Raw genomic sequence first — 21,663 nt, forward strand, 5'->3', positions numbered from 1 at the left:
TTTTACTACTCCCTTATTGACTAAATATTAACTTAAAGATATTTCATATTCATGCTGGTGTGCATGTAAAAGATTTTTAGTGAGTTGTAAAGCTCACAATCTCTTTTTCTTTCAGAGTTGCAGGTTGCATAGCATCGATTGAATTGGACGTAGAGTTTCGAGTGATGAAGTTAATAGTTAATTAGTTAGTTGATCTTCTGATACCAAATAAATATTCAATTTTGTGGACCTTATTCAGTGATGATGGATTGGTTTGGGTTTGATAGATGTAATTGAATTTTTATAATTCTTTCCGTATCCTTGTAGATTTGCTTATTATTTAGATTTTGTATGATCTCTATGACATTGTTTTAGGATTCGAATGGCCCATACCCATACTCGCTCCATAGTAAAAATCCCATGCTCACATCTGCATTGGGTTGAGTCCGGTCAAATTAGGTAGATATGCGGGTTTGATTGAGTCAGGTTGGGTATATAAGAGGGTTTGATCAGATCGGATCAGATTAGATCGGGTACATGTAAATAATATAAAATTATTATAATTTTAAATGATGGATATATATTAAGGTTATATTGGGTAGGATTTGGGTTGGGATATATCATCATTCGTTTATAATTTTAAATGATGGATATATATTAAAATTATATCAGGTAGGATTTGGATTGGGATATATCATCATCCGTATCCAATCTAAATCTACTTTGGATTTTTTTCTAGAACCTACATCCATACCGGGTTCTAATCGGATTGGATAAAATCTATCTCATTTAGATCAGATTGGATTGGATATCCGATAGGTTGGCTAAAATTGCTACCCCCATGTCAATCACAGTATAGATGAGATGATTAAGTATTCTTCTGAGCTAGAAGGTGGCAGGCTATCTCACCTTTCATTACATAAAATGACACAAGAGAAAAAGAAAAACTGAAAGAATAAGAAGCAATAAAAGGGATAAAACAAAGGAGGAGAAATCTCTGGCCCAGCCCAAGAAAACTCACCCAACGAAACAAAAGGCCCAATCCCACGATACAAAAACCTGTAGCCCAACTTGACGTACTGTCCCGTCCAATCAATTTCTCGAGGCTCCAGCAAAAAGCTAGCCTGCCCAGCACAACTGCAGTCAAAATTCGAATAGGAACTTCATCCGGAAGAAGATTCCTCCCCCAATTTATTGAATTAAAAGCATATTACGAAGGTCAAGAGCAGAATGTATAGAGAATAATAGAAGAAAAAGATGGGCAGCAAGGTCAAAAAAAATTACATCGGTGCTTGGATCAAGGGTGACCAGCCGGCAAGATGGCTTTCAAGCTGAAATGAATGGAGAACCTTTAGAGGAACGGAGTGAACAGATCGATATTTTCTTCCTGAGAAAAATTCACCTATTCCTCTCCTGCCACGCATGCCAAAGAATCGCCATCACAAGTTGCCATGGATTATAGCTAGAACCACACAACCTGAACTCGCCGACCATCCTTTCTTGGCAATGGCAATCACCTCTCCTATGTGAAGCCAGTCCTTCAATGCCAACGAAACAAATACTTTGATTTTCTTAAGCACTGCCGCTTTCCATGTGACACTATTGTAAGGACAAAATAGACCAACGCTGCTAAGAAATTTGTAATAGGAATCCACAGTAAAAGATCCACTCTGTAAAGTGGGCCAACAGGTAATGCAGGCTGTCAGGCTGGGTCATTTGATACTGAGCAAGAGGACCCATCTTAATGTTCTAATCGAGATTTCTCCAACGTCACTGAGAGGCTATTGAAACATCGACTTTAATAGCTCTAGAAAACATATTATTAAACAAGAGACATAAAGAAAAGAGGCTAATCTAAACATAGTCCGAAAATCCAACATGATTGCATTTTTCAATCAAAAACCTGTGAATGCTAAAATGTTGTGAGATCCTTGTCGAATGCGACGATAGTTTCCATGCCTGCTTAGCAAACAAACAAAGGTTCATATTCCTAATATTGTTGATTCTAAGACCTTCTTCCTTTGAGCAGCAAACGCTATCCCCACTCATCAGACAATGAAATCCGCTAACATTGTATTTTCATTTCTAAATAAAAGCTCTTCTTATCTCATCAATTCTTTTGACCGCCCCCATCTCAAGAGTTTGAAGATGAACATTAGGTAGGAAGAGAATGCTGACAGAATAAAGTGGATAAGAGTGACTCTACCTCTCCTAGAAAGCAGTCTCCTTTTCTATGCTATAAGTCTAGCATTCATCTTCTCCACCAGTGGCATCCAACATTATTTTAGAATCTTCATATCTTACAGGGGCAAACCAATATACATGAAGGGAAAGAGCTGGTTGTAATATATTAGAACCACTATAACCATATAGCAATTAATTGAACTATGAACCATGGAACTACACCTTTTTGAATAGGATCATGAGAACCCCAATCGATAAATTGAGCCATTGGATGTGTTGGTGCATATAATCCGAACTCATCATCCGGCCACATGGCAACAGCAGAATTATTTGAATCATACGTATTCTTCTAGGTCAAGTCGGCTAATTATCGATCTGTTTCAACTTTCAATTCATCATTTTGTCGATCTAACTTGGTCAAAACTGATTTTTGTATAATGCTCACCTCAGCTTGTTACTGATCTACAGTGAATTACATCGATCAAAAGCCGATATGACCCTAAGACACAGATGGCATATAATACTTAGTTCAACTAATTGCTGACTTACATCAAATCACATCAGTCAGGTACCGATGTAGCCCTAAAACACAGATAGTTATCTTGCAATTGTCATCTAGGTCTATATCAGCTGTCTTTCAGCTATACTACAGCTAATCACCATGTGGGCAAACAATCCACAATCTTTATAGAGTTGGCTATTCTATTATGACAAACTAATAGCTTAACAAATTCTCCTAACGGCTTGAGCAAGTCTCCTCTATATAAAAAGGAATAGGGTATCCTTCATAAGGTAAGTTAGAACTCATAGAGCTGAGACTCTGCTGAATCATTTTTAGCTCCTCCACTGAAGAGAGCAAGAGTCATCATTCTACTCATTCAAGATCCCTCTTTTTGTCTTTCTATTTTTCTATTTTCATTATCTGTTCTTAAGGCCTCAACTAATTTAAGCATTGAAGGATCCTAAACTAGAGGGTACCCCACCGATCGTGGGACTTCTTTTGTAGGATTTCCTTTAGACTTCATCAAATTTTCCTCGGGAGTGTTCCAGCTTGATCCTGGATCGATTTCGTCATCTATCCTTTGGAGCTTTGCAGCAATAGGATGCAATCTATATCCTTTAAATTGCTCACACATGTGTGTGTGTGTGTGTGTGTGTGTGTGTGTGTGTATATATATATATATATATATATATATATATATATATATATATATATATATATATATAGAGATTTTTGGTGTATAGGCAGTTTAAAGATAATATATTATATCTAATAGCTTGGATCATTGATATGAGATCTCTATCGTCTGATATATAGCACAACGGATTAGAGTAGAGAACCATTTGAGCACAGCCAAGTCTCTCTCTCTCTCTCTCTCTCTCTCTCTTTCTCTTCATACATACATACATACATACATAATGGAATTTTTATTCCATATAGCTTCTACTATTTGATTCAAAGCAGATTTTTAAAAAAATGAAAGAAAAGGAGAGACAAATCTAGTCTATCTATTTTTAGGAGAGGATTTTTTTATGGAAATAAGCTTGAATCATTTGCATCTTTGGATTCAAGATCTATCCATCATTTTGGATTTATTTGATTTGGTGTAAATGCACTTATTAGGAGCTTACTTAACTGAAGTGGTCCTGCCTTCCTCAACATTGATCCATTTCATTCAAACTTGTTGTTATTAGACTTCTCGCTTTTTCGTGTGCAGTTTCTTCATTACATTTTTACTTTCTCTTCTATGATTTATGAACACGATGGTGGCCCAACCTCTCCATGCATCCTACTTGGACTCATCTGGCGAGTGCAGTTCAGGGAGATGATCATTTCAAGGCATGGAGCACGCCTCCGCACTAAAGTTTGTGGAGGGATGAATATTATACCTTTTGCATGAAAGAAGCATTCATCTTCCTTCACATGAATCCACCATCTGAATGCATAATAGTTGGATCAAAATATGTGCAGATGGATGAATGAAATACTTCCGCTTGCTTTGAGATCTGTGTCTAGCATGATCTAATAGTTGATGTCGTGAAAAAAGACCAACTATCCTTTTGTTCGAAAGATACAACCTAAATACAAATGGATGAAATGCTTAAAATGAAAGGAAAATTCTTCATCTATAATTTCCATTGAAATCGTGACTTGAGTTGGCCCGGCAGTTGGGATCCAAACTCCGAATCCATGATGGGGTGTTTCTTGAACATGAGAAATAGAGGTGAAAATATGTGGCCTTTTAACTTATTAAATTTATTTTAATTCATTATGGATTGGATCAAATTATTTATTTAATAAAATGATCAAATTTGCTATTTAATTTTTAATCTATGCGGATTAAATCTAGATTGCAGATGTTGGATCAATCCTACACCACCCATTATCCTACCAACCGTAACGAGATGCCACATTTATTATCGGGAGATCCGTTTCTCACTCATGACCCGTCAAATCTAAGCAACAGAACGACACATAACCCATTTGTGACTGTGCCCCCACCCACAACCAGCCTAATTATGATAATCACCGACGGACACTCATTTATTACAGGTTAGTTAGTCGGATTGGTTGGCATGACAGCAGCAAATAAACCTTAATCCCACTGATACAATCCCATACCATAATTTCCTAGTCCAGGTTTTAGAAATTCCAAATGATCACAACGTTTTTAAGCTTAAAATTCAAAACAACCTATAGACGAAAGAATAAAAGGAAAGAAGACAGGGCACCTTACTATCTACCAAGTGCGTCCGATTCAGTATTGGGGATTGTTGTGATTCCCCATGACATACCGTCCAACTAATTTTGCAACAAAACAGCGGGGCTACCCCTTTATATTTGCGGCCCCTGGGCGAAGTCTGAAAGCCCAAAATGGGATTTGCATGGTGGAGGTACACTGCTCATCCAATCTTCCCATCCATGCTACTAGGACTAAGGTGACCGGCCCGGCTAGGAAGAACTGGCCTCTAGGTCTAAATCATGCATCTTTTCCAAGATTCTTGATCCAACTTACATGTAAGTCCTATGTATTCATAACCATTCCGTCATACATGGACGACCATAATTGATCAATTGGTCCTATCCAGTACCATACCGAAGTAGAGATGATTCACACTGCCCCTCCGGAGCTTCACAATAATTGGTGTCAAGGCAAAGCTAAGTAGCATGTATGGTATGGGCATGATGCTAGGAATACAGTTCAAAATTTCCACCATTTGTAGGGTATACAATCAAACTGGTTAAATCGTAAATTTGATTCGAACAGCTAATTTTACTTTAATTTGGATTGGATTTATTTCAAGTTTCATTTGGTTTTGATTTAACAATTTCCAAAACTAAAAACTAGTACAACTTTGGTTTAATTTTTTAAAAATCTGATTTAAACCGAACCGATCCATATATGTGTATATGTCTCCATATGTGTGCATGCGTGCGCGTGTGTGTAAAATATTGGAGTCTTATCCATAAACTATTCATCTAGCCTATTCCTTAAGCTGCTCATTTAGCATGATTAGAACTTAAAACAGGTGGTAGCCAATTAATCTATCCCATAAACTAATTATTTATTTGATAGACGCTCAATAGTCCATAATTGATTCAAACTGATTTGTTTTAAAGATTAATTTTATATTGATCTGAACCAAACCATAAATATTTTTGATATGCAATCGTTTAGCTTGCATGGCTAAAGATCACTTTCTCGGTAAATGGCCAAGAGACTGGCGTATCACCAACCACATCCTTCTATATAAGAAATTATTAGGTAGATTCATAGGACACAGGTAAAGTCAATAAAAGCCACAAATATCAGCTGATTTTTTAATAATGACTAACTATAATTTAATAAAAATTATTAATGATTTGAATGTTTTTCTTGGTCATGAGTTGAAAGGCTGGACCATGTTTTGAATAAAAAAAAAAATGGAGTCCATCGTATTCTGAATTAAATCATAGCTGAGAAGATAGGAAAAGATGGGATCCACATAGGAGTGGAGTCCATCGCGGGGAAAAAGCTTTCTCACTCATTTGGAAGTCTTTCGGTGGGCCCACTATCACGGTGGATCTCATATTTTTACCTCTTCAGACGTACAGTCAGTGGAGATCTTATTAAAATATAGTAGATTTTATTTTTTTAATTAAAAATATGATTCATCTCTTCATCTCGGATCCAATAAAAAATTTCGAATCATTAATGATTCTCTTAATTATTAATAAAAAATAAATTAATAAGCAACACTTTTATTGGTTTTGTCTATGTCCTAAAACGAGTTTATCTAATAATTCTCCTTCTGCGCAAGATATTATTGGGTGCCTTGCGTGCGCGCCACCAACGACGGCAGCACAAATGCAAGTGGCCCTTGACCGAGAGAACCGACGTCTGACTTCTGGACACACGACAACCATTAACTTCCATGTATTGTTGGTTGTTTTGCGCAATATAATGCAAACAGCAAAACTATCTTTCTTTAAGCCAATAGCGATGTAGAAACGTCATTTAAGAATTGACAAACAGGTTTGGGTTGTATCTTTCCGACGAAAGAATGGTTGATATACTTTCGCGATACTGTCCATTTGATTGCACTCCATGCGGATCTCAAAGCACTCCGAACTCTCTTATTCATCAGACAGCATGGCTCTTGAAGTGAAGATTCCATGATCCACCATTGGATTCGCACAAAGGAAGGTGAATTCTTCTTAGCTATAGATACAACCCCTATGCTTGGGCCCAGACTATGCACCTAGTTCAAAGTCACACCTCAGCAACCCATTATCTCTTCCACGATGATAAGTCAACATGCGAATAAAGAAGATTGAGAGATAAATTATGATTTTGATTTTTGAATTAAGATAGATTTTTTTAAAAAAAATTTAAAATATAAACAATTAAAATTTAGCTTCTAAACCATCTGAACAATTTTAATATTATCTTTAGATATGATTCTTATGATTTTCTCTCATCAAAAGCCCCATGTAGCAACCACTGATACTTATATGAAGTAGCGTTATGTTAGGATTTGACGTCTCGAGATTTGATCTATAATGAACCCACAGTGAGGTCCGCAACGATGAGCAGAGTCCAACGAGCCTAAGATCAGTCTAAATGGAGATCGGATAAAAAAGATACGCTCGATACAAGATGGCACAGCTTACGAAGTGGCGGAGGCCGGCAGAGGCCGACGGATGGAGCAGGCACACACGACGATGTATGGGACAGCCGCGAGCGCACGGCCTAACATGCAGACATGCGGGCGTGCATGATGCATGGCCCAGGCCTGGGCGGGCACGCGCAGGCAACGACCAACGGTTCATATGATTTTCCCACACGGTTCACATGCGGTGCAAGGACCAACGGTCCATGGGGAACCACGTGGATCGGGCAGGCATTGCCCCTGAGTTTCTTATGGTCCACATGGACTGGAATATGGTTTCATAAGTGTTTCTCGCAACTCATGGGGTTTCGATGGACCGGAGACTCCAGTTTTGCACGATCGAATGGCTTGGAGCATTGCCGATCTTGATATGATGGCTCAGAAAATTGTTTGGTGCTGTTAGGAAGCCTGATTCACTTTGGAATCGGGATTGAGCTCGATCGGAGACTATAAATAGGCCTGTGGCAAAATAGTGGCTGTGTTGCACAGGTTCCTTTGGTTGTTCGGCAGAAGACCCACAGTAGCAGCAGATCAAGAGGCACCGACAAAGAGCAGAAGCAGGGTGCTTCAAATAGATTGTTAGGCAGCAGACAGCGGTTGCTTCAGGAGTTTAAGGAGATCTTCCTAGAAAGAGAGCTTTTGCGAGGGAGAGCTTCTTGTGAGGAAGAGATTGAGTGTATAAGAGTTGAGGGTGTAATCTCCTCTTATAATTTTCTCTTTTTCATAGTGAAGCTTGTATGTCCCGTGGAGGCGAGCCTTTTAGCTAATCCACGTATTTGATTGTATTTCTATTTTATTTTATTTTTTCTTCCTGCTACGATACGTGGTATCGAAAAGATCCTGTGGAGGTAGTGTCCTGACCAGATATCCCTAACAAGTGATATCAGAGCGAGGCGATACCAAGACACAGATTGCGGCAGTCGTGAGCAAGATTGAAGATGGAGAAGATAGACTCAATAAAGATGAAGATCAACAGATTTAATGGAAAGCGCAATTTCTCCTTGTGATAGGTAAGGATGAAGGACATGCTCATCCAGCAAGGGTTGATCGTTGCTCTCTTGTATAAGGAGAAGCCGACTGTCATAGAGATGTAGGATTAGAGGTGGCTCTAGATGCAAGCGGTAAGTACGTTCTGTTTGTACCTAGCGAATGAGGTGGTGATCTATGTGCTTGGTGAGATTTCTCCGATGATACTGTAGTCGAAGCTTAAGGAGTTGTATATGGCAAAGTCTCTCACCAACGCTCTCTTCCTCTGGAGGTAGTTCTTGTTGAGATTTCATGGTTCCATACATACAAAAATTTTTCAAAATAAGTACGTAGTAAAAATTAAAAAATTCAAATTAAATCTAATTTAAGTATACATGAGATCAAATTTAAAAATCATAAAATAAGATCTACATACGTGAGATAGGATTTAGATATAGAAATCAAATAGAAAAGAATAAATAGAAAATATCTAATCTTCATACCTTGGTGTGGGTCGATCTACACCATGAATTGATGATTGTAGATATCTTTCGAAGGTCTCTTAAAATCGCACAAACGTCCGACCTCTATGGATATCCATATAAGACCTCGATTTGATCAGAAGCTTTTTGATCTCATCGGGGTGCTAGTTTTCTTGCAGAGATCGTATCTTGATAGTTAAATTTTTTTTTCTCTCAAGATCCTCTTAGAGAGAAAGAAGAGAATAGGAGGATGAAGATCTCTACACTAAAGATCATGAGAAGAATACTTTCTTCTTTTTCTTCTTAAAAATCAATGTACAAAATCTTTATGCTAGAGATTGAAGAATTATGTCCAATTCTTAGACAAAGGAGAGAGAAAAATCTATGTTCAAACTTGGACAAAAGAGGGAGAAAGAAGAGCCTAACAACCAATAACCAACCTTTGGTTGTTGGTAAGAAAGAACATGGATTTTTGCCATCGCTAATAGGGGTATTAGTGATGGCATTATTGATGATAATTTTTCTATTGTGAATAATTATTTTATCAATAACTATTAGTGACGGTATTTTTGCCATCGCTAATAGTAGTTTTAGCAACAATGAAAATGGTATTAGAGAAGGATTATTAGCGATGGCACTATTAGCGACGGAATTTACTATCATAAAAAAAAATTATTTATTAAAATTATTAGCAACGATGAAAAAAGTATTAGCGATGGCATTGCCGTCTCTAATAATTAGCGACGACACTATTAGCGACGGTATACACCATCATAAAAAATAATTTTTTTTATTTATCAAAATTATTAGCAATGGTAAGAAGAGTTTTAGCGACGACATATGCCATCGGTAATGCTGAATGTAGAATATAATTTTTTTTTATTTTTTTTGAATATGATATAATTTTAAAATTTAAAATATATCTTCACTATTTATTATCTAAATAATTATCATTAGAGTATCATCACAAAAAATTATCTTGATCTGATAGTCTTAGTTATGTCGATCAATAAGATTTGATTTTGACTGTCATAAACGATCGCATGATGATCTGATAGATAGAGACCACCGATGGATTCAAAAATTTATAATGATAATCTCAGTAATATTCATAGCATAATATTAAAATTTTATTTCAATCAGACATCATTATCATGGTCAATTTAAAATGGGATGATTTTGGTTGTTAAATAAAAAATGAGTAATCAAAAGGCTAAACGGTATTTGATTATAAGATAATCTTTTAGATAAATGATCTTTATTACTACTTTGATCATTTGTATAGTAGTGATCATAAAATTTAAATTATGTATATATGAACAATCCAAAACTATATATCTCTTGATGCTTATTCTTAAAATCTTTATGTGATTATACTTGTGCTTTTGTAAGATCTGCTTAACATGGATGGTTTATATGTGCACGGTTTAGATTTTATGATCATCACTATACAAATAATTAAAGTAATAGTAAAGATTATTTATCTAAAAAATTATCTTAATCGGATGTTGTTTGGCCTTTAATTTGATCACTCATTTTTCATTTAATGATCAAAATCATCTCATGCTAAATTGAATATGACAATGATGTCCGATCGAAATAAAATTTTGATGGTATGCTATAAATATCATCGAGATCATCTTTGTAAATTTTTAAATCTATTAGTGATTTCTATCTATCAAATCATCATACGATCATTTGGGACCATAAAAATTAAATTTTATTAATTGATATAGCTAGGGCTACTGAATCGAGATGATTTTTTGTAATGATAATCTAACGATAATTATTTAGATAATGAATGATGAAGATGGGACCATTATTCTAAAATTATACTATATTTAGAGAAAAATAAAAAAAAATATATTCTGCCTCTATATTAGTGGTTGCATAACAAAATTATTACATTACTGTACTTCTATCACGGTGGTTGCACAACCACTGTCATATATTATATAGCAGCAGTTTATATATTACTATGATTAAAATAGATTTTAAAATATTTAATTATAAATTTTAAAAAAATTTATAACTATTAGCGATGGCATTAGAGACAAAAATATCATCACTAATAGTATTAGCGACGACATTAGCGATGGAAAATATCATCGCTAATAGTTTATCCAAACAAATAAAAAAAATTTTCCTCCCCTGCATGCCCTCATTTTCTCCCGTGTGCCCTCCCACCACCCCTCGTTTTCCCCCACCCCCTCTTTCCCCTGCCTCCGCCTCCTCGAGCCCCCAGCTGTGAGCACCCAGCCGCCTCTCACCTCCCTAAGCCCCCAGTTGTGAGCATTCGACCGCCTCTCTGAGCCCCAGGCTGCTTCCCGACTCCCCGAGCCCCTGATCGTGAGCCGTCGGCTGCCTCCCACCTCTCCAAGCCCCCAATCGCCTCCCCGAGCCCTCGACCTACCTCCCTAAATCTCCGACTACCTGCCACCACCTTGAGCTCTTGACCGTGAGCCCCCAACTGCCTCTCGCCTCCCCAATCCCCAGCCCGTCTCTCCGAGCCATTGATCACCTCCACCTCCCTGAGCCCTCGACCGCCAACACCCGATTGCCTCCCACCTCCTCGAGCTCCCAACCGCCTCCTGCATCCTCGAGCCCTTGACTGCGAGCACCCAGCCACCTCCCCAAGCCCACAGCCACCTCCTCAAGACCCCGACCGCCCTCGCCTCCCCGAGCCCTCAACCGCAAGCCCTCGATTGCCTTCCACCTCCCTAAGCCCCCAACTGCCTCCCATCTCTCCGAGCCCCCAGCCGCCTCCCACCTCCCTGAGCCTCTAGTCGCAAGCCCCTAGCCTCCTCTCACCTCCTCGATTCCTCGATCACCTCTCGCCTCCCAGAGACTGTCGGCCCGACCCCACAGCCCCTGCCCCACTGACCCCAGCCTCTTGACCCTGCCACCCCTAGCCCCGCCACCCCGACCTCGCTAGCCTGCTGCCTGACCCTGCTGCCCTTGCCCCACTGACCCGACCCCTCGGTACCGACCCACGCTGCCTTCCCGTAGCCCCATCCCTATGCCCTCGTCTCTGCGGTCATGTCCCTGAGCCGGGATCCCATCCCCAAGCTAGCATCTCGTCTGTGCGGCTGCTGTGTGCCTTAAAGAACCTGACAAATCCATGGTTATCAGCTGCAGTGTAGATCCACCCACGCTTAGGTATAGAGATCTGATCTCAACTTCATAGTAGATATGATCTATATTGTGTATACGATCTATGTTTTCGATTTTAGATTCAGATTATGCATGTTATGTAAAGTCATAAGATCCTTACTTAGGTTGTTTTTACATTAGATCTAGTGTATGCTATATTGAAGTGTTTAATTTAGATTCATTCTACTGCGTTAAGATTCAAAAAAAAATTTGAATTACATGCACAAAACTACCTACAAACTTTCAGTGGTATCAGAACCAGATTGTTGACATGAACATAAATGCATAAATCTGATATCTAATAAATTAAAAATAAAATTGATTTGATTTATTGATGTTTCATGCAATACTATCAAGATATGATTTTATTTACATGCATATATGATATGTATGATGTAGTTTATTTTTTGAGCAGTCTAGTACTCCTCAAAATCCATGGTAAAGGCCATCCTACTATAGAGGACTATGGTGGAAGGAGTGCCTGCATGAACTGAGAGGAAGAACCGCAAAAATAAAGCTTATATGATCTGAAATTTTGAAATTTTTGTGGTTGGTATGCCTGCCGAGTCGACTCGATATTTTGTTAGAGATGGGCTACATAGCCTTAGGCAGTCCTACATCAAGCATTTTGATTTTCAGTCACCATCAGACCAGAGATCCTATCAGGATCACTGGATGTGGGTTGATGTATGGAAGGCCTTCTATGACTAATGGAGTAACAAAGAGTACTCCAGTAGGTGGCAGAGGGCCTGACAGAATTGGACCGTCCAGCAAGATCCGATCAGGCACACGGATGGCTCCGTCGACACACATGTTGTGGTCGATAGACTGATAAAAAATCTATACCAAAACTATTCACTAGAACTATAAAAACTTTTTTGTGTATGCTTTAATTAATTTAATTTAATTTTATTACTTATTGTAGACACGGCAATTAGGTCATCCAGTAGGTCAGCTATGGTTATGGGAGGGCACATACTAGTCTAGGAGGACTGGTGATTACAGAGATTCTAAATTGTGATAGATCATGGCAAGAATTTTAAACGATATTTATTAAGTTGTTATAGAATCTGATATGTATATTAGAACTAATGTATTTCTAAACTATGTAGGTGGATTATATGGAGTATGTCGTTTCGTAGCATGGTGATGATCCATTTACTTAGCTCCTTCTTGACCTTGAGGGATGGCTTAGGGTTACTGGAGGGGTGAGTAGGAGCCGGGTCATAGGAGTCGGCCACAGCTTCGATCCTCTAATGGCTCGATACTCTTCAATGTTATCACAGGCTCCGACATCCCAGACTTGGAGCGATCAGTATGTGGAGGAGATCGTGCAGAGGCTTCTGAGCCAGCGATCTCAGAGCTTCCAAGATGCCATCAAGTACACGGTCGTGAAGATTCTTCGAGATGCATAGTTGTATGACCAGCTGAGCTCATTATCCCAACCATCACATCAGATAATTCTATTAGTAAGCTGTTTTACTTGTTTTAAATTTTTTCATTTAGAAGCTTCACATATTTAGACTTGAGTCAGAAAAAAGGGATCTAGGGGCTAAAAATTTAATTTAACCATCCAATTGATTGGCTGGAGGTGTCTATAGCTCCGTATTATTAAATAAAATATGTAAAAAAAATTTAATTGAAAGAGTGTATCGAAAGATATACCTCCGTACTGAAATTTAAGTTTGAAAAGATCTAGAAGGTCAAAGTTCAGTCTAACCATCCAAACAATTGGCTGAGGGTATCTATAGCTCTGTATTATTGAATGGAACATATAAAAATAATCTATTCGAGAATTTCAATGGTATATCGAAATATATGCGTCCATATCGATATATATATTTTCATATTAAAATTTATTAATAATTTAAAAATAAAATTTGAGAGGTAAAAATTTAATCTAACCATCCAAATGATAGGTCGAGGATGTCTATACCTCTATTCATCGAATGAAATGTGTAGAAATAATCTGTTCGAGAAGCGAAATAGTATATCGAAATATATACCTCCATATCGATATCTACGCTTTCATATCGAAACTTATTAATACTTCAGAAATAGAACCTAGAGAGTAAAAATTTAATTTAACCATCTAAATAATGGATCGGAGGTGTCTATAGCTCCATATCATCGAATAGAACTTATTGAAACAATCTGTTCAAGAACTAGAGTAGTATATCAAAATATACATCTCTATATCGATACATCTGCTTTTGTTTCGAAATTTATTAATGATATTTTATTTTTTTATTATAAAATACTGAAATATTCGACTCTCATCCATCAGCTACTGGAGAGGACGTACAAGAGAGTGAAGAGGATGATGAGTACGATCTTATATGATTTTTTATTTTTTAATGTGTATGCAATTTTGATGCTTGTAAAGCAGTATCTATATGTAAAATTATATAATTTATATTTTTAATATAATATAATTAATTTTATATTTATGATTATATTAAATAATTATTATCTTATTTATAACAAACTTTAGAAGATATTATTGCTTGTTACTATGATTAAAGTATGTTTTAAAAAATTTAATTATAATTTTTTTTAAAAAAATTAAAATTATTAGTGATAGTATTAACGATGGCTATGCTATCGCTAATAATTTTTTTAAAAATTTTAATTTAAAAAATAAAAAATTATTAGCAACGATATTAGTGGCAACAAAGCCATCGTTAATATTTTTTTAAAATTTTAATTAAAAAGTTAAAAAATATTTGCGACAGTATTGCCGTTGTTAACACCATCGCTAATTAGTATTATTAGCGATGGCAAAATTATCATTGCTAATAATGATAATTAATGATGGAGGTATTTTTGTCGGCTTTTTAACAATGGGAAGCGGCAAATTGACTATTAGCGATGGTAAACAGTCGTCGCTAATAGTCAGTTTTCTTATAGTGAATGACAGATGTCTAATAGCTATCACCTTATTAATTGAACTGAATCGAATTAATTTTTTTGGGTTAGTTCTATTATGGTGTAGAAAGGAGGGCATTATTAGTCTTACATTGGTTATGAGTGAAGAAGGACTCTGGTTTATATAGGAAGATACCATTCTTCTCATGTGAGGGGCCTTTTGAAGGATAAAATTATAAGACCCATAGCCCAGAATGAATAATACCTTATGTGTTGAGCCAAGAGCCCTTGGTCGCAATAGTAGCACGCAAGATAAGGGACCATTCTTGTAATTATGGGCTCCTTCTGTCCATATAGCAGCCTATGGTAAAAATAAGGAGAAAGATATCTCCCGTCTATATACAGACTCTTCTTCTACTAAGAGAGCTATGATAAAAGTAAGGAGTAGGGCATCTCCTATCTGTACACAAACTCTTTCTTGACTAAGAGCTATATTGAGGTATAGAAATGAGGACATTATTTGTCCCATATTGATTGTGAGTCAAAGAGAACTTTGGCTTATATAAGAAGGGATCTTTCCTTCTTCTATGTGAGACATCTTTTGAAGGATAAAATCATGAGATCTATGAGTCAGAGCGAATAATACCTCATATGTTGAGCCATGAGTTTTTGACTGCAACATGTTTGAACTAATCTTTTAGTATGATTCGATGGATTTTGATTTTTATTTTAAAAAATTGATACAAATTAATTTAATTTAAAAATTAATTTTATATTAATTCGAACTACACGTGTGAATGACAACCAGAGACTGGGATACGGCCAACCACGCTCTTGTAGACGGCAAATTGTTGCGTGCCTGGCGTGCGCGTTAATCACGGCAGCACAGCACAAGTTCCGCTTGACCGAGAGAACTCGCGCCTGACTTATGGACACATGACAAACTGGTAATGCACGCGCATGGTTGGTTAGTTGGTGGAAATTTAATGCAAGCAAAAAAAAAAACCATCTTTCTTTTATATTTGAGGATTTCGTTTTTCGTTCCTTTCCCTTTCAGCCAACACCAACGCATCTGTTTTTGGGACAAGTGTTGGGACGTCCTTGAAGAATTGACAAACAGATTCGGGTTGTTATCTTTCTGACGAAAGAATGGTTGATTTACTTTCACAACACTGTCCGTTCGATTGCATCCCTCACAGATCTCAAAGCACTCTGAACTCTGATTCATCAGGCTCCATGGCTCTCGAAGCAACCATTGTGCGGTCCGCTGATGAATTCGAGAAGGAAGATGAATCCTTCCGTGTGAAAGATGCAATCCCTACACTTGACAAAATAGCTAGTGTTGACCGCAGACCATCTACGTCAAAGGTCGCATCAAATGGATAAGAAGTTTGAATAGGTCCGAGCAGATGGCGTGGCCCAATAGTCACCATATCCACTGATTTATCCAATAAATTGACTATCCAAGGGTAAGTTCTGCAAGCCTAAAGGAAGAATGAAAAGCCATATGAGGCTGCAGCCTTCTCTTCGAAATGGAGCTTTTTGGGAAGATGGGCAGGCTCCCTGCAGCCCTACTCTCTCTCTTCTTTATCCTTACTTCTCGTATCTCTCCCTCCATTGTAGGTGACACCCTAACCCCAGCCCAACCCCTCGCCGATGGCCAAGAGCTGATCTCAACTGGAAAAAGATTCGCCTTGGGCTTCTTTAGTCCTATCAAAACTAACAATCGTTATGTCGGCATATGGTACAAGGTTTCACCTCCTACTGTTGTGTGGGTTGCCAATCGCCAACACCCAATCTCCAAATGCAATGGCAGCCTATCGATCACCGCCAATGGAACTCTCATCATCACTGACCAGAATTCTAAAACCATCTGGTCCTCGGGCTCGTCGGGCCTCGCCAATCCAGTAGCGCAACTCTTAGACCACGGCAATTTCATCGTTAAAGAGGCTAATGCTCCTGTGAGCTTTGCATGGCAAAGCTCCGACTACCCTTCCGACACCCTGCTCCCCGGGATGAGGTTGGGGTGGAACCTAAAGAGTGGCCTCAACCGTAACGTCACATCATGGACCAGTCCTAGTGACCCAGCACCGGGCCCTTACACCATGGGTGTGGATCTCCATGGCAACCCCCAGATAATTTTGTGGGAAGGCTCAAGCCAACTGTGGCGAGTCGGTCCATGGAACGGGAAAATCTTGACCGGCATCCCGGATATTTTGCACTATAAAATCTTCATATTGGACTTTGTCATCAAGAACGACGAGGTCTTCTACATGTACAACACCACCAGCACATCGTTCATCACAAGGCTTACTGTGAACTACACCGGCTTTGTCCAACGCCTTGTCTGGCTTGATGATAGCAAAATGTGGAGCTCCTACATGTCTGAGCCAAAAGACCAATGTGATTATGTATCACAATGCGGGGCTTACGGTGTTTGTAATACGAATGACTCACCAATGTGTAGTTGCTTGCAGGGGTTTAAGCCTAGGTCGCCGACAAATTGGGACCTTAGAGATTGGAGAGACGGATGTAAGAGAATGACGAAGCTGGATTGCCGGAACGGTACTGATGGGTTTGTGATGATGAAGAACGTAAAGCTGCCGGACACATCGAGGTCAACAGTGGACAGGAGGATGGGATTGAATGAGTGTAGGGCTACGTGTTTGAGGAATTGTTCATGCACGGCCTATGCTAGTGCTGATATCAACGGAACCGGTTGCATAATTTGGACGACGGAGCTCACTGATATTAGGGTGTATTCCTTTGGTGGGCAGGATCTCAATGTCCGGCTAGCGGTGGCCGATTTAGGTATGTACTGTTTCATTTTCTGTGATCAGGAATTGCACAATAAGTAGAAAGATTTATATCGTTGGATCAGTGCAAGCTGGAAATCGACAGATGTCCACATCGTCGGTCCCGAATATGGTGTCAGTGCCAGTTTGTATGGGTTCAAGGGTGGACTTGTACACTAGAATATATGCAGCCTAGTTTGTATCGTTTGGTGTGAGCCGAGCTTTGCACAATGATTAGGTGTAGAAGACACACCTGTAGGGAAGACACACCTGTAGGGACTAACTCGGAAGCCGACCTCTGACTTTAGCGTTGGCTGCTTTACCAAAATTTTGAAAATCAAGCTTGGTTGCTGGGACTCAAAATGGGCAAGGCCACTTCTCTTTCCGAGTCTCTCCCTCTCTCTCTTTCTTTTCTTCTTTTCCATTTTTTTTTTTTTTTAAACTTCAGGACGACCTTATCCTCAAAGCTTTTGAAAAAAAATTTTTGCCAGAGCCTTGCCTTAGCATAGGCTCGGATCCCATGATTGGGCCAGGCCAGATAATCCATTAGGGCTGAAAACTAAACTAGCCCGAACCTAATTGAAGTTTAATCTTTCAATCTTTTGTACTGCAGTTTCACTTTGTTTGGTGGAATACTGTAGCTTCATGTTAGCAACCATCTGACCAAAAATATATTTTCCAGAATAGCAATCAAGCTGGTTGAGCCACATAATAGGGTCAGACTTATCTACCTATTAGATGGACCAAGTCCATTCGACTGCTCCAATAATAACTAGACACATTATCTCCTTGTATTTAAACAATTCAAGATTCCACAAGGGATGCCTGTTATTCACTGTACATATGCCTTGGGATTTGGACTGGTGCACTGAACTTGGTCCATGTGATAATTTCTTGTTAGATCAAACTGTCCATCGAGGATGAGCCTATTTTGGAATTGAACCGAGCTAGGCCTAGTTCTGAATTTTGACTCTATTTTGGGCCTTTTTTGAAATTGGAGTCAGGTTGGCCTAGTCCCTCAAGCTCAGCCTAAAAAATAAAGGGTTTCAATATTTGAGAAATTTTTTGTGCACCGCAGGTGGTGCAGAATGCGTACACCACTTGCAGTGATTGGCTCATGCATGGGGCTGGGGTGCGGCCCCGTGCATGAGCCAATCACCGCGGGTGGTGCGTGCAGTTCTGCACCGTTTGCAGTGTACAAAAAATTTCACTTCAATATTTAAGCTCAAATCTAATACAAAGTCTTTCGAGTCTTACCCATAGCCAATCTGAAGTTAGCCCAGCCAAATAAGCCTCACCCAGTCTAGGTTATTTCCAGTGCTAATTATAGTAGGGTGCCAATTGTGTCCGTCCTTACATGGATCGCAAATCCACTAGGTCCTATCTTTGCCCATGAACAGCTAAGCATGATCCAAAATATTTGTTTGCTCATATGATATTTTTATATTTCGTAGTTTCGCACGAAGACTCTTACATTAGCATGTTTAATTTTTTAAAACAATCATGTTTCCCATTCAAATCCTAGAAGAAACTCTTTTGTTGCATTACAAGTAGTGCTCATCATCCCCATAGAATAAATAATACTGCATTCAAGTATTCATGGTAGGACTGGAAATGTCTCCAGGATAGCCCAGGGAATGTCTGGCTGGGCCGCCTTCCAGATGGACCATACTCTAGGCCCGACAAATACGGACCAAGTTTGGAGTTAAAATTAGAGTCGTAGACATTTGGGGCCACGAAGACTCATCTGAAAGGAACCTTTTAAGTAGGGTCGCTCAAAGCACCATGCTCCAGCCTCAAATTATAAGTTTTCAGTCTTGTTCCCGTTTAAAAGTTTTGTAAAAATCCCAAACTCAATCCAATTAATTGTTAAGTTGGTCTAACACATTTCAAACTCGAGCTAAGTCGAGCAACCAATAATCATCCCAATTTATATGTGGGACTTCTTGATGCTCTAAAAACAAAAAAATTCCTGAAAAAATAAAAAGGAAAACAAAAGAAAGTTCATCATGTACTCATACGACGGTACTAAAGTTTCAGGCCTGGGATTACATCATTCACATTCGCATACCATGGTTGGGATTTTGGTGGGCTCTGTTTTGGGGATTTTGTTGTTTGCTTCCGTGGGTATTTGCGTTTGGATTCAAAGAAGGAGAAGAAGAGGTAAAATTAGTCCACCTCACAATATGTAGCAATAACATGAGTGGTGATTAGTTATTATTTGTGACTACTGCAAAACTTCCTTAGGTGCCATTCCCTTCGCTAGTCGCCGCAACAACGAATGCAAGGAAGGCAAGGACTGGGAGCTTCCTTTATTTGATTTGGGGACAATCATCGCAGCGACCAATAACTTCTCAATCGAAAATAAGCTTGGACGGGGTGGCTTCGGCACTGTGTACAAGGTATTTTCTTAGTTTACCAATCAAGCTTATTGTAGAATGTCACTATGCAGGTCCTAGTCGATGTAGGTTCTTAAATTCAGCACTCTGAATATAATGTTGTGTTCAGGGCTTTTGAATAGTTTGATATTGCGGCTAGATTTAGTAATCTTAAATATAGCAATGCTAAATGTGGTGAATTCAGGGAAAGCTTGGGGAGGAGCAAGAAATAGCTGTGAAGAGGCTTTCAAAGACTTCGGCACAGGGTGCTGATGAATTCATGAATGAAGTGACGCTGATTGCCAAGCTTCAGCACCGAAACTTAGTTCGGCTTCTAGGTTGCTGCACTCAAGAAGAGGAAAAGATGCTGGTATATGAATACATGCCTAATAAAAGCTTAGACGCCTTCCTATTTGGTTAGTTAATCTTCTGTTCTCTTCCTTATCTTTGTTTCCTGTTCCTCACTAAATTAAGAAAATTGCAGCATAATCGATACCTTCTAATACTTTGTTCAAGATTTCAAGAGAATACTTAGTTTGATAAATAGTAATCTTTGCTATGAATCAATAACACATTTTTGCGGATTAAAGGGAAGAGTATGGGAAATCATAAAACCATAAGCTGGGCACACTCATCTGAAAATGAACCTCTGATTAGGGTCACTCAAAACACCACCGTCTAGGCTAGAACTAAAAGTTTCAGTCATAACAACTAGGGGGGGGCTGGCCTCACGGAGATGGCCAGCTTCATGGAGCTTAAGCATGTTATAATGATTCTTCCGAATCTACCGCCACATTTTAATCAATCTTTGAAGACAACTTAATACAAGGTTCTAACTCTAACCAGTATATTTGTTATAATTTGTTTTATTTGCATGCTAAACGCGTGTAAGCTTGCTTTACTTGCTACCAAGTTTTTTTTTTTATAAAAAAAATCAAACTGAGGTGGACAGATATTTCGTTTCTTTATTTTTTGTGCAAGTAAGGCTGACATAAAGCAAACTTTGGGCAGATAAAGATAAAGCTGTATTATTGGATTGGCAAACCCGCTACAATATTATTGAAGGAATTGCTCAAGGTCTTCTCTACCTACACCGAGACTCTAGACTTAGAATTATTCATAGGGATCTCAAAGCTAGCAACATTCTTCTTGATAAAGATATGAATCCTAAAATATCAGACTTTGGCTTGGCAAGGATATTTAGAGGGGATGAGACGATGCTACTAAATACTCAGAGAGTTGTAGGGACGTAGTAAGTATTATTTACCTTTCATTGTTGTGATATGTATTCTTCAGAAAAAAATTATAATCATCTTGATAATGAATGCAGTGGATACATGTCTCCTGAGTATGCCATGTATGGTGCCTTCTCAGTGAAATCTGATGTATTCAGCTTTGGTATCTTAATACTTGAAATCATTAGTGGCAAGAAGAACGGAAGAGATTTCATATCCGAGCATGAAGAAAACCTACTAGCACATGTAAGATTGGGAAAACAATAGTTGATTCTATTCTTGTGTTCCTTGTTTTCATTAAATCATGATAGGGATGTAACATTTTTTCAGGCATGGGGTTTATGGACGGAAGGTAATGGCTTGGAACTGGTAGATGAATCACTCAATAACTCAATTTCCATGACTGAAGCCTTGAACTTTATAAAGATTGGCTTGTTGTGTGTACAAGAAAGCCCAAAAGATAGGCCGA

The 21,663-nt window shown here is 38.5% G+C and overlaps 1 protein-coding gene across 1 annotated transcript in view; it reads left to right on the plus strand.

Moving 5' to 3' along the window:
- LOC140850940 (uncharacterized) overlaps positions 1 to 21,663 on the plus strand; it is a 47,919-nt gene that overhangs the window by 18,746 nt on the left and 7,510 nt on the right. Inside the window, exons 8-14 of the mRNA XM_073251220.1 lie at positions 16,299 to 17,597; positions 19,616 to 19,744; positions 19,829 to 19,983; positions 20,165 to 20,375; positions 20,971 to 21,211; positions 21,290 to 21,440; positions 21,525 to 21,663. The exon at positions 21,525 to 21,663 is cut by the window's right edge and continues 125 nt beyond it. Coding sequence (XP_073107321.1) covers positions 16,299 to 17,597; positions 19,616 to 19,744; positions 19,829 to 19,983; positions 20,165 to 20,375; positions 20,971 to 21,211; positions 21,290 to 21,440; positions 21,525 to 21,663 — 2,325 coding nt within the window. The remainder of the gene's footprint in view (positions 1 to 16,298; positions 17,598 to 19,615; positions 19,745 to 19,828; positions 19,984 to 20,164; positions 20,376 to 20,970; positions 21,212 to 21,289; positions 21,441 to 21,524) is intronic.

This window comes from Elaeis guineensis, chromosome 2 (genome assembly GCF_000442705.2).
Source record: "Elaeis guineensis isolate ETL-2024a chromosome 2, EG11, whole genome shotgun sequence".
Lineage (NCBI taxonomy): Eukaryota > Viridiplantae > Streptophyta > Magnoliopsida > Arecales > Arecaceae > Elaeis > Elaeis guineensis.